The sequence below is a fragment of the Sorex fumeus genome, unplaced genomic scaffold (assembly GCF_029834395.1).
Source record: "Sorex fumeus unplaced genomic scaffold, SorFum_2.1 ptg000008l, whole genome shotgun sequence".
Taxonomy (NCBI): Eukaryota; Metazoa; Chordata; class Mammalia; order Eulipotyphla; family Soricidae; genus Sorex; species Sorex fumeus.
Window position 1 is genome coordinate 90,519,882 of NW_026606065.1, and position 15,308 is coordinate 90,535,189.

At 37.5% G+C, this 15,308-nt stretch overlaps 1 protein-coding gene across 3 annotated transcripts in view; it reads right to left on the reverse strand.

Annotated features, from left to right (window-relative positions):
- NBEA (neurobeachin) overlaps positions 1-15,308 on the reverse strand; it is a 663,869-nt gene that overhangs the window by 365,903 nt on the left and 282,658 nt on the right. For all 3 annotated transcript variants that reach the window (XM_056109123.1, XM_056109115.1, XM_056109106.1), the window contains one exon: positions 2,439-2,500. In XM_056109123.1, coding sequence (XP_055965098.1) covers positions 2,439-2,500 — 62 coding nt within the window. The remainder of the gene's footprint in view (positions 1-2,438; positions 2,501-15,308) is intronic.

A 15,308-nucleotide genomic window follows, 5' to 3' on the forward strand; every position in this document is an offset into this window, starting at 1 on the left:
AAAAGGTTTATCTAAATTTGAAACAAAGGAAAGCACTATTTAAGCAAAAAAATAAATGGGCAAATCCCATTTGCACTGAAAGCTTATTTTAACCAAGAAACAAAACACAGATTTTTTTCCCACAGATATACTTTTTAATGTGAGAAAATACAATAATTATATTTAAAAATATATATGCAGCATTATCAAGGTCATTATTCAAATTTTATACTATTTTAAAATAACTGTCCATGATAATATCAAGCTATCAATATTTACAAGGGCTGCTTGAAACAAAAAAACAATTGAGAACTTGGCAAGCTCTCAAGGTTCCTTAGGACTGCTTCTGCCCTGGCACAAAGAGCTCCTAGACTGAGCTAATTCTACAGGGATCATCTGAAGAGATGCATTAAGGTCCATAGAAGAAACCCAACTTTGGAAAGTGCTATGCCAAGCAATCTCCATCACACCATTAGCATTATTTATTTTTCTTTATCAGATATCAGCTACTGCTATGGTTGTCCTGCTAATGCTTAAAAAAGGACCTAAATCATCCTGAATTTGAGTAGCACACAATTTTAGAAAAATAAAAATAAATAAAATAAAAAAATAGAACTGGACTATTCTATTTTTCTGAGTGTCCTAAAGCAAAGGTTTTATAAATACCTGAAGGAATTACCTACAAAGATGATTTCATAAAGCAACTTTATAATACAACACCTGGATGTTATAGAAAAAGAGAGTGCACACTTATTTCTTTAACAGTATTTTGTGGAATTTAGTAATTATGGAAACAGATAATCAGTCTAACAAACAATAAAAGAAATTACTTTTTATTTTACAAACATACATTTTAGGTCATTTAAATAAGATATGTTTAATGAATCGGCCACGTGAAATATTAAACACACTAAATTATTTAAAAAATTCAAAAGAAAAACTCAAACTGGAGACATGTTTATAACACCGCTCTGCTGAAACATTGCAAGAAAGTGCACTGCATAGAGAGCTTAAATTTCTCACTCTTCCTTTCAATCAATATCTGAGGCAAAGTTTCATCTCTGGGGCCCTTAATGGCAGGAATTCCTGGAGCCAGCAAATGAGTAATGTTAAACCTATGATTAGATGATGAGGCCATCAAAGACACGAGAGCCTAATGCTAAATTCCTCTTTATTTCTCTGAACTTCAGTGAAACCCAGAGCTAAGGAAGAAGAAATTTCATATCTATCCATAATATTTCTTATAAAATGTGCATCACCAAGAACCTAAAAGGTTCAGACAGACTTCTCAGAACATCTCTTGAACTCAGGATTCTTTAATAGGAAATGAATTTCAAATGCTCTGCATAGGAACATATGGACTAGTGATGTTGTTTGGTTTAACTTGCTCCATATTCATATTCTTCTTGAAGAAAATGGGAGCAGTGGACTGAATGACCACCCTACGAATATACTCTGGATGAAAGTGCCCCTGGGTACTGGAAATGCATCGGTGAGTTTTGTTACTTTGCTTCTGTTTATATTTTAAAGGATTAAATATGCTTGTTTCGTGGGAGGTGACTGAAGTATCAGGCAGATTCCAGGGTGGTCACTAGTAAGAGTTTAAATATGTTTTCTTCTGTATTGGACAATTGAAAGGCATAATCTCTTTTTTGCAAACATATATAAGCTACTTTTACAATCTCATGCTTTAAAATTTCTGATAGTCACATAAAGATCAGGACAGTGAGTTATGATAGAACTAGTGAGAGTATGGACTATTCTATTGTATCTCTATAGTAGGTAATTATCAGAAAAACCAAGCATATATTTGAGTAGGACTTCTTAAAATTTCTAAAAGTAAGTAATGCAATATATCTACAGTTCTCATTTTTAATTATTATTAGTAAAGTAATTATAAAGTATTTAACATATTCAGACTTTTAGAATTTAAATACACACATATGTATACATATTACACATTATAAAAGCAGAAAAGGATCAATCTTATCAAAGACCACTCATTGATAAATTTGTTCTATACTTTGGCTATTGTGTGCGGGAAGAATTTGTCTTCACTATTTCAAATCCAAGAGATTAACCCATGAAGTTAGCAATCAAAATCAAAATTTACATTGTACTAAATGCTGCTTGAATGGTGGGATGTAAAAAAGGTACTAATGAACTGTGACAAATATATGTACATGTGCCTATATTTTTAGAGCCTGAAAGACAAGCATAAAGATGGTGGGGAAGAATGAGATAGCGAAGGGGAACAGAAAAAGAGATGGAGAGAATAGTTACTTGGGAAGACAATAGGCATAAAATGTATCAATTAGAGTGTCTACTTTAGTTTGGGGGATTATAATATATATATATATATCTTCATAAGGCATAGATACCCCTAAGTAAACATACACTCTATTCTTCCTGCCACCAAAAACCTCATGTAATTAATTAAGACAGCGAGATTCCTGTACCTGAGAACAAAGCAGCATAACAAGCTCAACCACAGATGTGCTGGACTTCATGCAAACAAGGCCTACAACAAAAAAAGGTTTAGACAAAGTCAGTTCCAATAGTAGAAATCAGCCATTCAACTCAACTCAATACACATTTTTATTTACACAAACTCTCCTTTAAACTGTAGCTCCTAAATAAAATGAATGGAAACATTAACACATGCTTTTTAGAATTGATCTTTAAATATTATGATTCAAGAAGATGTTCAAAATACTCGGCAATTCACTTCCTGCCCGGGTTAATTATTTGGTCAGGGCACTGTTACATTTAAACACAGTGGACCATAGTTATCAAAACTGATAAGCTAGTTAGAGCTGCTTTATACTCTCGTAGCAGTTGATTATGTCTCGGAGTACAGATCTGCCCATAGTTTCTTCTAGGAAACAAAACTCAAATACCGTATTTGATAATCCCATGTACTGTCAGTTATTAAGTGATTTTTAAAAAAACCGAAAATAAATTTCACAATTAATGTTCACTTTGTTAAATCCCATCCTTCTGCTCCCAAATCTTCAAAAAGACTAAGAAGAAAATAGAATTTGTTGTAATAATATTTATATTATAATGTCTACTAACAACTCTGATCACTTACAGCATGCTATGCATTATGGCCTGTGTCACATACACATGGTCATATTTAAGATTCATATATACTCTGTGATGTAACAGCATTGATTTCATTGTGCTAATAAGAAAATATTCTTCTTGGGGGTTGGAGAGATAGCACAGGGCTAAGGAGATTGTCTTGCTGGTGGCTAGACAGGGTCAACTCCCCATACCGTCTCCCCCAGACCCTCCAGGAGTGATCCCTGAATACAGTCAGGAGTAAGTCTTGTACATTACTGGGTGTACTTAAAAATGAAAAAAAATTCTATAAACAATTAAAACATTAGCTAGTTGATTTTTTAAAAAATTTTATTGAATCACCGTGAGATAGTTATAAGCTTTCATGTTTGGGTTACAACCACACAATGATCAACACCCATCCCTCCACCAGTGCACATTCCCCACCACAAGTATCCCCGGCATACCCCCCCCTTTCCCACCCTCCCCCTGCCTCCATGGCAGATATGATTCCCCATAATCTCTCTACTTTTGGGCATTTTGGTTTGCAATACAGACTCTGAGAGGTTATCATGTTTGGTCCTTTATCCACTTTCTGCACACATCTCCCATCCTGACCAGTTCCTCCAGCCATCTTTTTCTTCGTGATCCCTTCTCTATTCCAGCTGCCTTCTCCCCTTTGCTCACGAGGCAGGCTTCCAGCAATGGAGCAATATATCTGTCCCGTGTATCTACTATCCTTAGGTGCCAGTCTCATGTTATGTTGTTTTATACTCCACAAATAGTTAAAATTTTTTTCAATTAAAAGAATATCTGCTGCATTACTTTTGCATATGAAAAGAAATGATTACTAGGGTTTTTTTCCTTCTTTCCTTTTTTTTAAAGGTGCCAATATAGAAAGATGAACCAGGATAGTAAACAATCTTTGGACAAGATCATACCAATGATGATGTTTACTAATTTTGACTTTTTTCCCTTAATCTCATGTCATGATGAATTGAGACTACCCTTATTATTTCTGGGTATGACCTTAGAGGCCCCCAGCAACTCCCGGGATGCTACACCACGGGCCCAGTCGTTGAAACTTCATGGCTATGAGTGATAACGCAAGGAATGCCAATGGACTCCTGGCCATGGTGGGGAGGAGCTCTCCCAACCAAAAAGTACTTACATTTCTTTCCTTGCAGAGAAATGCAATAAGTGAAATTAATGTAGGAGACAGGGTGATAAAGTCTTACACTAATGATTACTAAAAGGGCAACTAAAGGGATAGGAGTTTCTTTTTCTTAAGGCAATTTCAATAACCAGCTTGAAAAGCAATTTCAATAACCGGTTTCAAAAGCATTAAGATTCATTATTAGTAGGTATCTGTGTTGTAGATAGTGAATAAATGCCCACTGGTGTCTCAGTCTGCTAACAACCCTATCCTTATTATACAGATGGACACAACAAGCTGTAAAACTGTACTAGTATTCCATCTTCTCAGATCTTTGGACAGTTAACTAATGAAATCCGAGGTAGAGGTGAAAAGCTCATTTAAGAACAATTGTTGTGATTGATTGACAATCTTGAAGCTCAGGAGCCCCAGACACAGAATGATTAAGGAGACATTTATCACCTGTTGAGTTGACTACTCAACTATCTGACATAGAGAAATTAAGTGAAACTCAAAAGTAAGAACAGAAAAACATCATACTGAACATATCTGCTCATTATTGATTTAAATATTAGGCTTTAAGGCTACATGTGGTAGGGCGTTTGCCTTGCACGCAGCCAACATGGCCGACCTGAGTTCGATTCCTCTGCCCCTCTCAGAGAGCCCGGCAAGCTACCGAGAGTATCTCGCCTGCACGGCAGAGCCTGGCAAGCTCCCCGTGACGTATTCGATATGCCAAACACAGTAACAACAAAGTCTCCAATGGAGACATTACTGGGCCCGCTCGAGCAAATCGATGATCAACGGGAGGGCCTTTACTTCTTACTTACTTAAGGCTACAAGAGAATGATTATATTTTAAGGCTACATACTGACTATATAAAGAATTATTATGCACCGTATATTTTGTCTTTTAATACACACCAATCGGAAGTAAAAATTCCGTTTCAAACAAATTACACTGCACATTTAAATGAACTCTTAAAAAAGCCCTCTGCAAGAAGAACGTTCACAAATCTTACAAATACTATCTTTACATCCTAGGAAAAATGTAAACAGATGTTTCCTTGGTGCTTTGTTGACAGTGAGAAATGAAAGAGCTGGCAGAAATGTAGTCTTCAAACACTCTCCCAAAACTTTGAAGGAGGTCAGTGAGCTCACCTCCACAGACACATCTTTATTGCTTCGTCTAGTCTGTTTTGAGCAGAATGAACAGTCTCTTCAAAAGGGTGTGTGGGGGAACCAACGGGAACAAAACTTGAGGCAGTTTTGGAAAATGTAGAACATCAAAGATTACATAATTATGGGCTTCTTGGAGAGAGAGTATAGTGGGTCAGATGCTCGCCTTGCACATGACATGGATGACCTGGATTTGATTTCTGGCACCACATATGGTACCCTGAGTATGACAGGAGTGATTCTTGAGCACAGAGCCAGGACCACCTGAACACTGCCAGGTGTGGCCCCCCAAAAGCCGAGGAAAAATGTGAGTTTTTATGTATTTGTATTTATGCAAATATATTCATAATTTTTAACAAATTATTTAACCAAATAAGTAAAAGTCAAACATCATTTTTATGATATTAGAAACAGTCATTTTCAGATATCCCTTATACATATAATCTATTGTTTTTTGAATAAAATATCACCCACATTTAAAATTTTAAGATCAAAATAAAATCCCATCATTTGATACACATCGGTTATATTACGTATCACTGTCACTGTCCTCCCGTTGTTCAACAATTTGCTTGAGCGGCCCCAGTAATGTCTACATTGGAGACTTTGTTGTTACTGTGTTTGGCATATTGAATACGTCACGGGGAGCTTGCCAGGTTCTGCCCTGCGGGCAAGATCCTCTTGGTAGCTTGCCAGGTATAAGACAATATTTTTAACATGTATGCTCCAAACACTTGAGTTTTCCGTTTGTTTCTTGAAAATTAATCCATAATCAGATAAAGTCATTTGGCATTTCCTCTAATAAGCAAAGTACAGTGTTAGCATTCAAGGGTTTACAGTACTAGACTTTATCTACACTTCCCTGAAACTTCCTATTTTAATTTTTGGGGGGAGGCGCTTTTTGGGTCACACGTGGTAACAATGCTCAGGAGCTACTCCTGGCTCTGAACCCAGGAATCAGTCCTGGTGGTGGTAGAGGGACCATCGGGGATGCAAGACAAAACTAAAATGATCAGCCCCCAAAATTCATATTTTAAGACAAAACTAAAGTCATCAAACACTTAATTCAAGGCTTTATCACTATGAATTGTTTTGGAGGAAGGGCAGGAGAGACAGTACTGCAGGTATGGTGCTTTCCTTGCCCATAGCTGACCCAGGACTGAGCACTGACATCCCATATCACCCTATGCACTGCCAGAAGTGATCCCTGAGTACACTGCCAGCCCTGAGCGCTGCCAGGTATGGCCCAAGACAAAGAAAAAAAATCATTTTGGGAGATTGGTAGAGAAGGGTGGAGTGACTTGTGTGCAAGGCAAGCGCCTTAACCCTGTGCTCTGTCTCTGGTCTTTACAAATAACTGTTACATGTACCTTGTCATTTGATCCTCTTAACAACTCTTTGAATTAGGTATTATAAATGAATGAGGTAGATTTTTAAAAACTGAAGATTCATCGTCTGGTCCAAAATGTTTCACTCATTACCTGATGAACCTGGACCCTCAATCCAGGCCATCTAATTCAAAAGACCAGTTTTGGTTTCATTGCAGAGCAACATCAATAATTTAACATTAATAACACAGCAGTAAATGAGGAAGAAAGAACAAGAAAGGCTATAATGTTCATTTCAACTGGTAAGATTCTGAAAATGTTTTCTGCACGAGAAACATTAGCTCTGGAGCTAAAGTGATAGCTCAAAGGGCTAAAGGCATGCTCTGTACAGAGGAGACCAGATTCAACCCTGACACTGCATGGTCCCTGGAGCAGCGCCTGAAGACAGGAGCACTCCTGGGAATGATTCCCTGCCTCAAACTGAAAGAAAAAAAACAACAACAAAGCTAAACATAAACTTAAGCAGAAAGAGCTGAGAGAGCAGGGCTGGGAATGTGGTTCTTGAAAGTGGAACTGGAAGACTACGGTAAAATCGAGAGTTTAAAGAGAAAGGTAAAAAGAAACGAAACAATAACTGCTTTTGAAAGAATAAGGAAGAATGCAAATCAAATTACAACATGGGAGAAATAATACTAAGGGTTAGCCACGGCTTTACATTCTATTTCCACTGATTCTGAGAAAGTCCCAGAGAGTGACTGCCTCTCCAACAAAAACTGACAGGAATGTCGGCCAATTAATAGAACATTTTCACCAATATGATATACTCACCATGGTAAAGTCAGACTACAAATGTTAATAGTGCATATATCCCATATTTGAGTACAAATTAAAAGCCTGGGATTGTGAAAATAAATGTGTGAGGGGAGCAGCTGTGTATCTGGGAGGTGCTCCAATGAAGAGGGAGGCTGGTGAGGGATGTTCAACATAAAAAGTGCTGCACTGTTGAAAGACAATGTTAGATAATTGAGTGGGGATACGATAGAAGTACTTGAGATGATTAATTACATGGGCAGACTTGGGAGAGCCAGAGAAGGCAGACTATCAGGAATAGGCATAATTAAGTAAGCCATCACAAAATATAAAAGGCATTTGGGGTTCAAATTTTTAAGGTGGGAAGTCAGCCTGAACTTTTATAACTATGCTTCTGCAGTATAAAACAGAACAAAACAAAACACCAAAAAAATTCCAATAAATTCTCAAGGTGAAACTGCAGTTTGAGAGTCTGACCTTGGGGACAAAGCTATATTTAATACGGGAACACTGAAAGATACAGTGATGCTATTTTAATACACGGTTGTCAGATTTTTGAGCCAATTGTTGGGCATGACTATGCATATGTAAGTATTAAGAGATAAAGTAAAAAATGAGAGCTCCGACGTTTTGGAATACTGGGGAGAATTTCTCTCTGATAGGATGTGGCTCTCAGTGGGAGTGAGAGGTCAGGAAGATTTCAATGACAAGGAGAGAATAAGACATACAAGAAGGACTTATCTTGAAAGTGACAACTGAGCTTTCTCTCACAAAGGAAATCTCTGACTAAGGAAGTGCTCTAAATAAATTTTCAATAGATATCAAATGAATAAATCTAGAGACCATCATTCATTCATTACTTTATTTATTTAAAAAGAAAATAAATGACTAAGAAATTGAGTAAAAATGACGACTGTTTTTATAGGGGCCATAACAAGGAGTGTTCCTGCTACCGGGGTCAGACCGAAGAGTGCTTGGGAGGCCAGGCAGTGGCGGGACTCAGCCTCAGGACCACACATACTCTAGGCATGTACCCAACCAAATGAGTCCTATCCAAACATGAGCTTTCCCACCCCCCAAAATAACAAGGGACCAATTCACTCAAACAGTATTTATTAAGCTTCATGTTTAACATGGCAGGCACCATGCCAGGTACTCAATTTAAAAAGAACCAAAGAAAGTGGAAGAGACTACATCAACAATCACGATACTCCAGGAAATTCACTGAGCACAAAGAGAAGCACATACAGAAGCCCACAATCAACTGAGAAGAATTTATAGGGCAGGGGCCAACGGACTTGGATAATATGGGTCCTAGTGAGAGTGAATAAAATAAAAAAAGGAACATCTTCCAAAGTCACAGAAAAATACTAGTGGCATAATAAAACAGAATGGCTAGTAAAACTGAGTTCGGATGTTGGGGAGCAGAGAAGATGGGAGGGCAGGAGTGGAAATTAAGGGTGACGGGCAACGTCCACACTGTCCTTACACAAGGAAAGCACTCAGGTATCATGAGTATTTCAAGCAGAAGGCAGGCAGAATCAGATCTATTTTGGGAAGACTACAGTCAGTGAAATAGAAAGAAACACAGCGGCAAAGTCTAGCTGGCAGTTTGTAAAGATGCTATGACTTATTTAAAAGGCATTTTGGAGTGGGACAATAAGTATTTTTATGACTGGGTATAAGTTTCAAGGTTAAAATAACGAAGTATGAATCATGGTATTATTAACTGAGACAGGGAATACAAATACGGGGACATTTACAGAAACAAAGAAGCATCATTTTGGACCATACTTAGAATATATGCCAAAATTTAATTTGGAGATTTTGGAGCCTTTGCTTTTTGGATGCTAGGGACCAAATCTGCATAGGCTGCATGCAAGGCAAGAGACTTAACCAGAGTACCCTTCAGCCCTCTCATTATACATTTTAAATGGAGGTAAAAAAGCTTTCAGAGATTTTAGTGAAAAATATTTTCAGAGAAAACTATTCACCGTGGAAGCAATGAGAATTCATTTGCTTTGGTTCAGTTCAGTAAGTTCTCATAAATTTAGGGTGTTTGCCTTGCATGTGGCTGACCTGGCTGACCGAAGTTTGATTCCCCCGCCCCTTTGGGAGAGCCCAGCAAGCTACCAAGAGTATCTCGCCCACATGGCAAAGCCTGGCAAGCTACCCACGATGTATTCAATATGCCAAACACAGTAACAAGTCCTGCAATGGAGATGTTACTGAGCCCCCTCGAGCATACTGACGAGCAATGGGAGGACAGTGCTAGAGTGCAGTGCCACAATACAGGAAGGCTACTGATGCTTCTCGTTATGCCTCACACATTTTTCTGTAAAGGATCAAATAAAATTTTTATACTTTGCCAGGGCAAGGAGTATATGTTTCTGTGAAATATACTCAACTCTGTCACTGTAGTTTTAAAACAACACAACAATACTTAAATAAATGAGCTTCCTTCCAGTGAAAACTTTTTACTTGTTCCATGATTCCTGTTTACTAGGACATAAGATGAGAGAACATTTACACATGCAAACGACTACAAAGATCAACAATTCATTGAACTACAGATTAAATTACAGTAAATGCACATCAATTCTGCTTTTTAATTTCAAAATTCATTCTGCAGAGACCTTTATTAAAGAATGCTATAAAATCAATTATCAAAAGTTTTTATCTGAATACTAATGTAATGTCATGTTCATCCTTTATTCTCATTACTGGTGTGTATATCCTTAAGTATTACTGGAGATACAGTAATGTGTTCAATTAATGAGATACCTCTGACTCCCCAAAGATGCTAAAAAATAAAAAAGACACACACACAGTGGTACCTATTAGCTTTATTTTTTTTTTAGACGCGGGGGTGGGCATACCCAGGAATGCTCTGGACTCACTCCTGGCTCTGTGCTCAAGGATCTCTCCTGGCAGTGCTCAAGTGACCATATGGGAGTCCTGAGGATTGAACCTGGGTTGGCAACATCCAAGGCAAATGCCCCACTTGCTGTACTATGGCTCCAGACCCCTACATTTATTTCTTCCTTCTTATTCCGGCATTGGGATCATCTTTCAAGCAAGGCTCAGGAAGCCTGGAGGCCATTCTGGCAGTTCTTGGCCAACCAAGCTGTTTGTCTGATTGGATGCTAGGTCTACAGATGCCTTGCTGCTCAGAATCTGCAGGATAGGGGCCATCAGAGGTATCTGGGCATTGAGCGGCCTCCTGGGTGATCCCCAGCAATGCACAGGTGACAAAGTGGTGCTGGGGGCAGAAACGAAGTTTGGTATATGAAGGGCATATACTTTCAACCCTGTGCTCTCTTAAATTCCCTTCTGTCTGAATTACAAAGCATACCTGACTCTATGTAGGTGATTTCTTGCATCTATTCAAGTAAATGTGACTGAGATTGAAAAGTCAGCGATTGCTATTATTGTCTTACTTGAAATATTTTGAAAGTTATCATAGTAAGGTTCACTGTCACTGTCACCCTGTTGTTCATCGATTTGCTCGAGCAGGCCCAGTAACATCTTCATTGGAGACTTTGTTGTTACTATGTTTGGCATATCGAATACGTCACGGGGAGCTTGCCAGGCTTTGCTGTGCAGGTGAGATACTCTCGGTAGCTTGCTGGGCTCTCCGAGAGGGGCGGAAGAATCAAACCTGGGTCAGTCAGATCGGCCACTTGCAAGGCAAACGCCCTACCCACTATATTGCAATAAACTGCAATGTAAAAGTCATTCGCTATTATACCCCTCCCCCATGGAAATATTGTTCATGGTCAGATCAACTAAATATCAATGCCTGTCTGTGACTATTTGGCTCTTAAATTGCCAATCTATATTATTTAGTTTGCTCAGTAACAGAATTAACTGTAACTGCAATAACTTAACAACCAAATAGTCTTTTTGGGTCAGTTTTACTGAAACAAACTCTAACTACCCTCTTCCTCCTTTTCCCATCTTAGTCACTGGGTTGATACAGTCTAGGAATCTTAATTGACTTTTAACTTTTAATACTTTATAGTTTTGCTAAGATGTTTAGTATCGCAGTAGAGCTAAAATTGTTAAAACTCTTCAAAGTTTCTTCCACAGAATGATAGATTACAATTAAAAACTCAAATATAATGATAGTCACTATCAATCTGTAATACGAATTCTAATGTCATTATAATTAGCACCTATTAAATATGAAATGTATTCACAGATTTATTCTTGTTTCTAATGCTTTAAAAAGCATATTTTTTCTAGCCCACAAAACTGCGATTGAAAGCTATTCTAGCAAATTCTATATTTTTTTGAAGTGTTGCCACTCTTTTTCTGTCTTCCCATGGCTTTTCCTTGTTTGAAGGAACACGCTATGCAGAAACATCATGCTTCATGTACACATTTTAAAAATTAGGTTACAATTACCATATCACTAGGGACTAATTACATTTTGAGATGGTTGCCCTTTAAAACAATTTCACTTAATTTGAGCAACTATTAGAGAACCGCAAGTGCATGCAGCGATAGGATGCACTTCTCAACTTGCTTATGACTCAGTTGTAAAAATAAGACATATAGTACATAGCTATGGAATATAAAGTACTACCTGAAAAATTACAGTAAAGCAACATACTTCAGAATGTCAAAAATAGTTATTTTGCTTTTTAAATATTTCTCTATAGTAAAAAAAAAATTCTCTATAGTAAGGGTTGGAGCGATAGCACAGCAGTAGGGCGTTTGCCTTGCACGCAGCCAACATGGCCGACCCGAGTTTGATTCCTCCGCCCCTCTAGGAGAGCCCGGCAAGCTACAGAGAGTATCTTGCCCGCACGGCAGAGCCTGGCAAGCTACCCGTGACGTCTTCAATATGCCAAACACAGTAGCAAATCTCACAATGGAGACGTTACTGGGCTCGCTCGAGCAAATCGATGAACAGGATGACAGGGACAGTAATAGAATCAACTCTCCAGCACAGAAGTGACTGACCTGAGTGTCCTGCCCCTGTCCTTGACCTCCTGATTAAATCATAACAGCAAGGACTAAGAAATAAGAGACAATTTCAATATTATAAATCATGCAGATCCATCAGTTCTCTTTGGGTTAAATTTAACTATTGAACTGCTATTCCTCTGCTCCAATGTTCTTTTCTTCATAAGCTCCTTCACATTCCAATAAACTTCAATTCTATAAAAACTCAACTATATCTGGTTCAGAGTCTTACTTACTCAAAAAAGATTCTGGTCTCTGGTGATAAATAAAAAACAATATACACGTTCTAACCACAAGAATCACTAAAAGTGTTAATGATACACACACACACACAAACACACACACACAAAGGAATATAAAGTCAAATAACCATATTATTAAACAACTACAGTTGAATAAAAATGCTTATACTAATGTCTTTATATCAGCAATAAAAAGAAGCCATTAGGTAGAGAATTCAAGTTATAAAGCAAATTGTCAAGCATCCCTGAGTTTGATCCATGGTATTACATGGATTTCTAAGCATTGCCAGGCCTGGACACTGTTCGGCTAAAGCACAATCAGAGTGGTTTGGGGCCTGTGATCACTGACAGATGTGGCCCCTACGGAAAAGTCAACAGTAAAAAGAAGTCTTATAATCCATTCAAAATGGACGTGGAGTGGTATAATTGGTAGGGTTCTGATTCCAAACTACTCAACATATGAGTTTCAGTTAATGACATCCTCTAATAAATTGTTAATTATTTTGTATGTATATTAAAGCAATTTTAAATGTGCTTTTTAAATAAAATTAAATATAATTAACTTCATTAATCAATCAGAGAAACACTGGTATAATTTTCTTTGAAATACCTGAATGCAGCATTAAATGCTGCATGTCACTCATTACTGCATTCATGAAGAGCAATAACTGATTCGGGTGAGAGTATGCATGAACAGAGATGAGTAAAAGAAAACTTCATCTAGCTTTTGTAAGAATATTAACTTTACCCAATCATTATAGGCCTAAATTGTTGAGGTACTCTTACAAAACAATATAGAACTTTACAATGCTCTTAGTTTAGATTAAAAAGAATAAATTCACTAATTTGCTGTTTTTTGATTTATAATATAAAGTATGTTATCAAGTATTCGTTTTTATTTTTTTGGCTTTCTGGATCACACCCAGTGAGGCACAGAGGTTACTCCTAGCTCTGCACTCAGAAATTACTCCTGCACATGCAAGGCAAATGCCCTACCCGCTGTGCTATCATTCCGGCCCCTCAAATATTAAAAACATTTGAATTAATAGTAACAGTACAGTTTATCAAATTGCCACATACATGGCTATATATAGGTATATATTATGTATTATACATGTTAAGGATGAATCTACTGTTGGCCATTTATGTTAATAATTTCATGCGGGTACATATAAATTATCAGGAGGCATAAGTATAGTTGTGACTATTTTCTCTGCTTCCAATAACGATTCTGAACTTGGAGGAGTGGAGCCAATGAGCAGTTATCAATTCCTGTCTTTTAAGTATCTGTCGTAACGTTCTATCTAAAATAAAATGTATACCCTTTTTATACCCTTTTTATGAAAAATAAATAAAAAGAATAGCTATCTTTTCAGAATGACATGAACCGGGAGAAGTAAAAACTAGGAAATACATAACAGGATCAGATAGAAGCCACAAAAATGTCTGTCCACTCTTAGAGTGAGAAGTCAGTCCATTCCAGAGTACAGATATTGAATGAGTCAGTGCTAAAAACAACATTGCCAGGACACAAATTTGAAACAGACACATGCTGTGTGCTCAAGGAGTCTACATGCAAGAAAGGACACGGGCGGATAAACAGACCGGTCCGATGTGAGGAGGGCAAGTGCTATCTTGAAGCCATTATAGGACACTGATTTGGTAAGCGAGATAAATGATGTCATTAAAGTAATTCCTCTTGTGATTACAAGAGAATGTGGAATTAAGAAATAACAACAGGAAATATCTGGCTTGTAGTAATACGGTCATAACTTCCAGGGAAAAATGAGAGAGCACTCCAAGATCATTAATCACAAATGTTATTATTCAATTTGTAAAATACAATCTCTTACTTGAAAAAAAATTACCTTCCTCTACTCAGAATGAAAAGAGTCTGGAGGTTTTTCTCTAGATCAAAACAAATACAGGAACAGAAAACGTAATCAAAGTCAGAGTATTTTCTGTTTCACATGTTGCAAGATGCTACTGTGGCACTAACCTGTATAAACTTAAGGAGTAGTTTTAAAGTTAAAACAATGTGATTCAGGGGTACAGATACAGTACAGTAGGTATGGTGCTTGCTTTGCACCCAGATATGGTCCCTTGAGCATTGCCAGAAGTAGTCCCTGAACACAGAGCCAGGGGTACTCACTAAGCACTGCTGGTTGTGACTCCATTCCCCCCCCCCAAAAAGTCACAAAAATAAAAATTAATATCAACAATCAGAAGACTACTTATGTTGAACTGAGTGTAGCTAGAATAGCCATTTTGTCGACAGAGAACATTTTAGGTGTGGACAATGTCACAGACTGTATTTTCTATTTGGCTGGAAGAATGATGCCACAAGCATTTACAGCTGGACTCTAAAAGTAGCTCTCATGGATCTCATGACACAGGTTAAGAGTTGATTTTTATTTTACATTTAATCCAGTAAATTCTGTTAAATGAAGAAGGGAAAATAAAAGGAAAGGAAATAAAAATTAAAGTACTGACTAGTGTTGAACAGCAATGTACACATAAACAAAGAAGTGAAAACAAGTTACATTAAAAAAAAAGTATTGGGGAGGGGCATCCC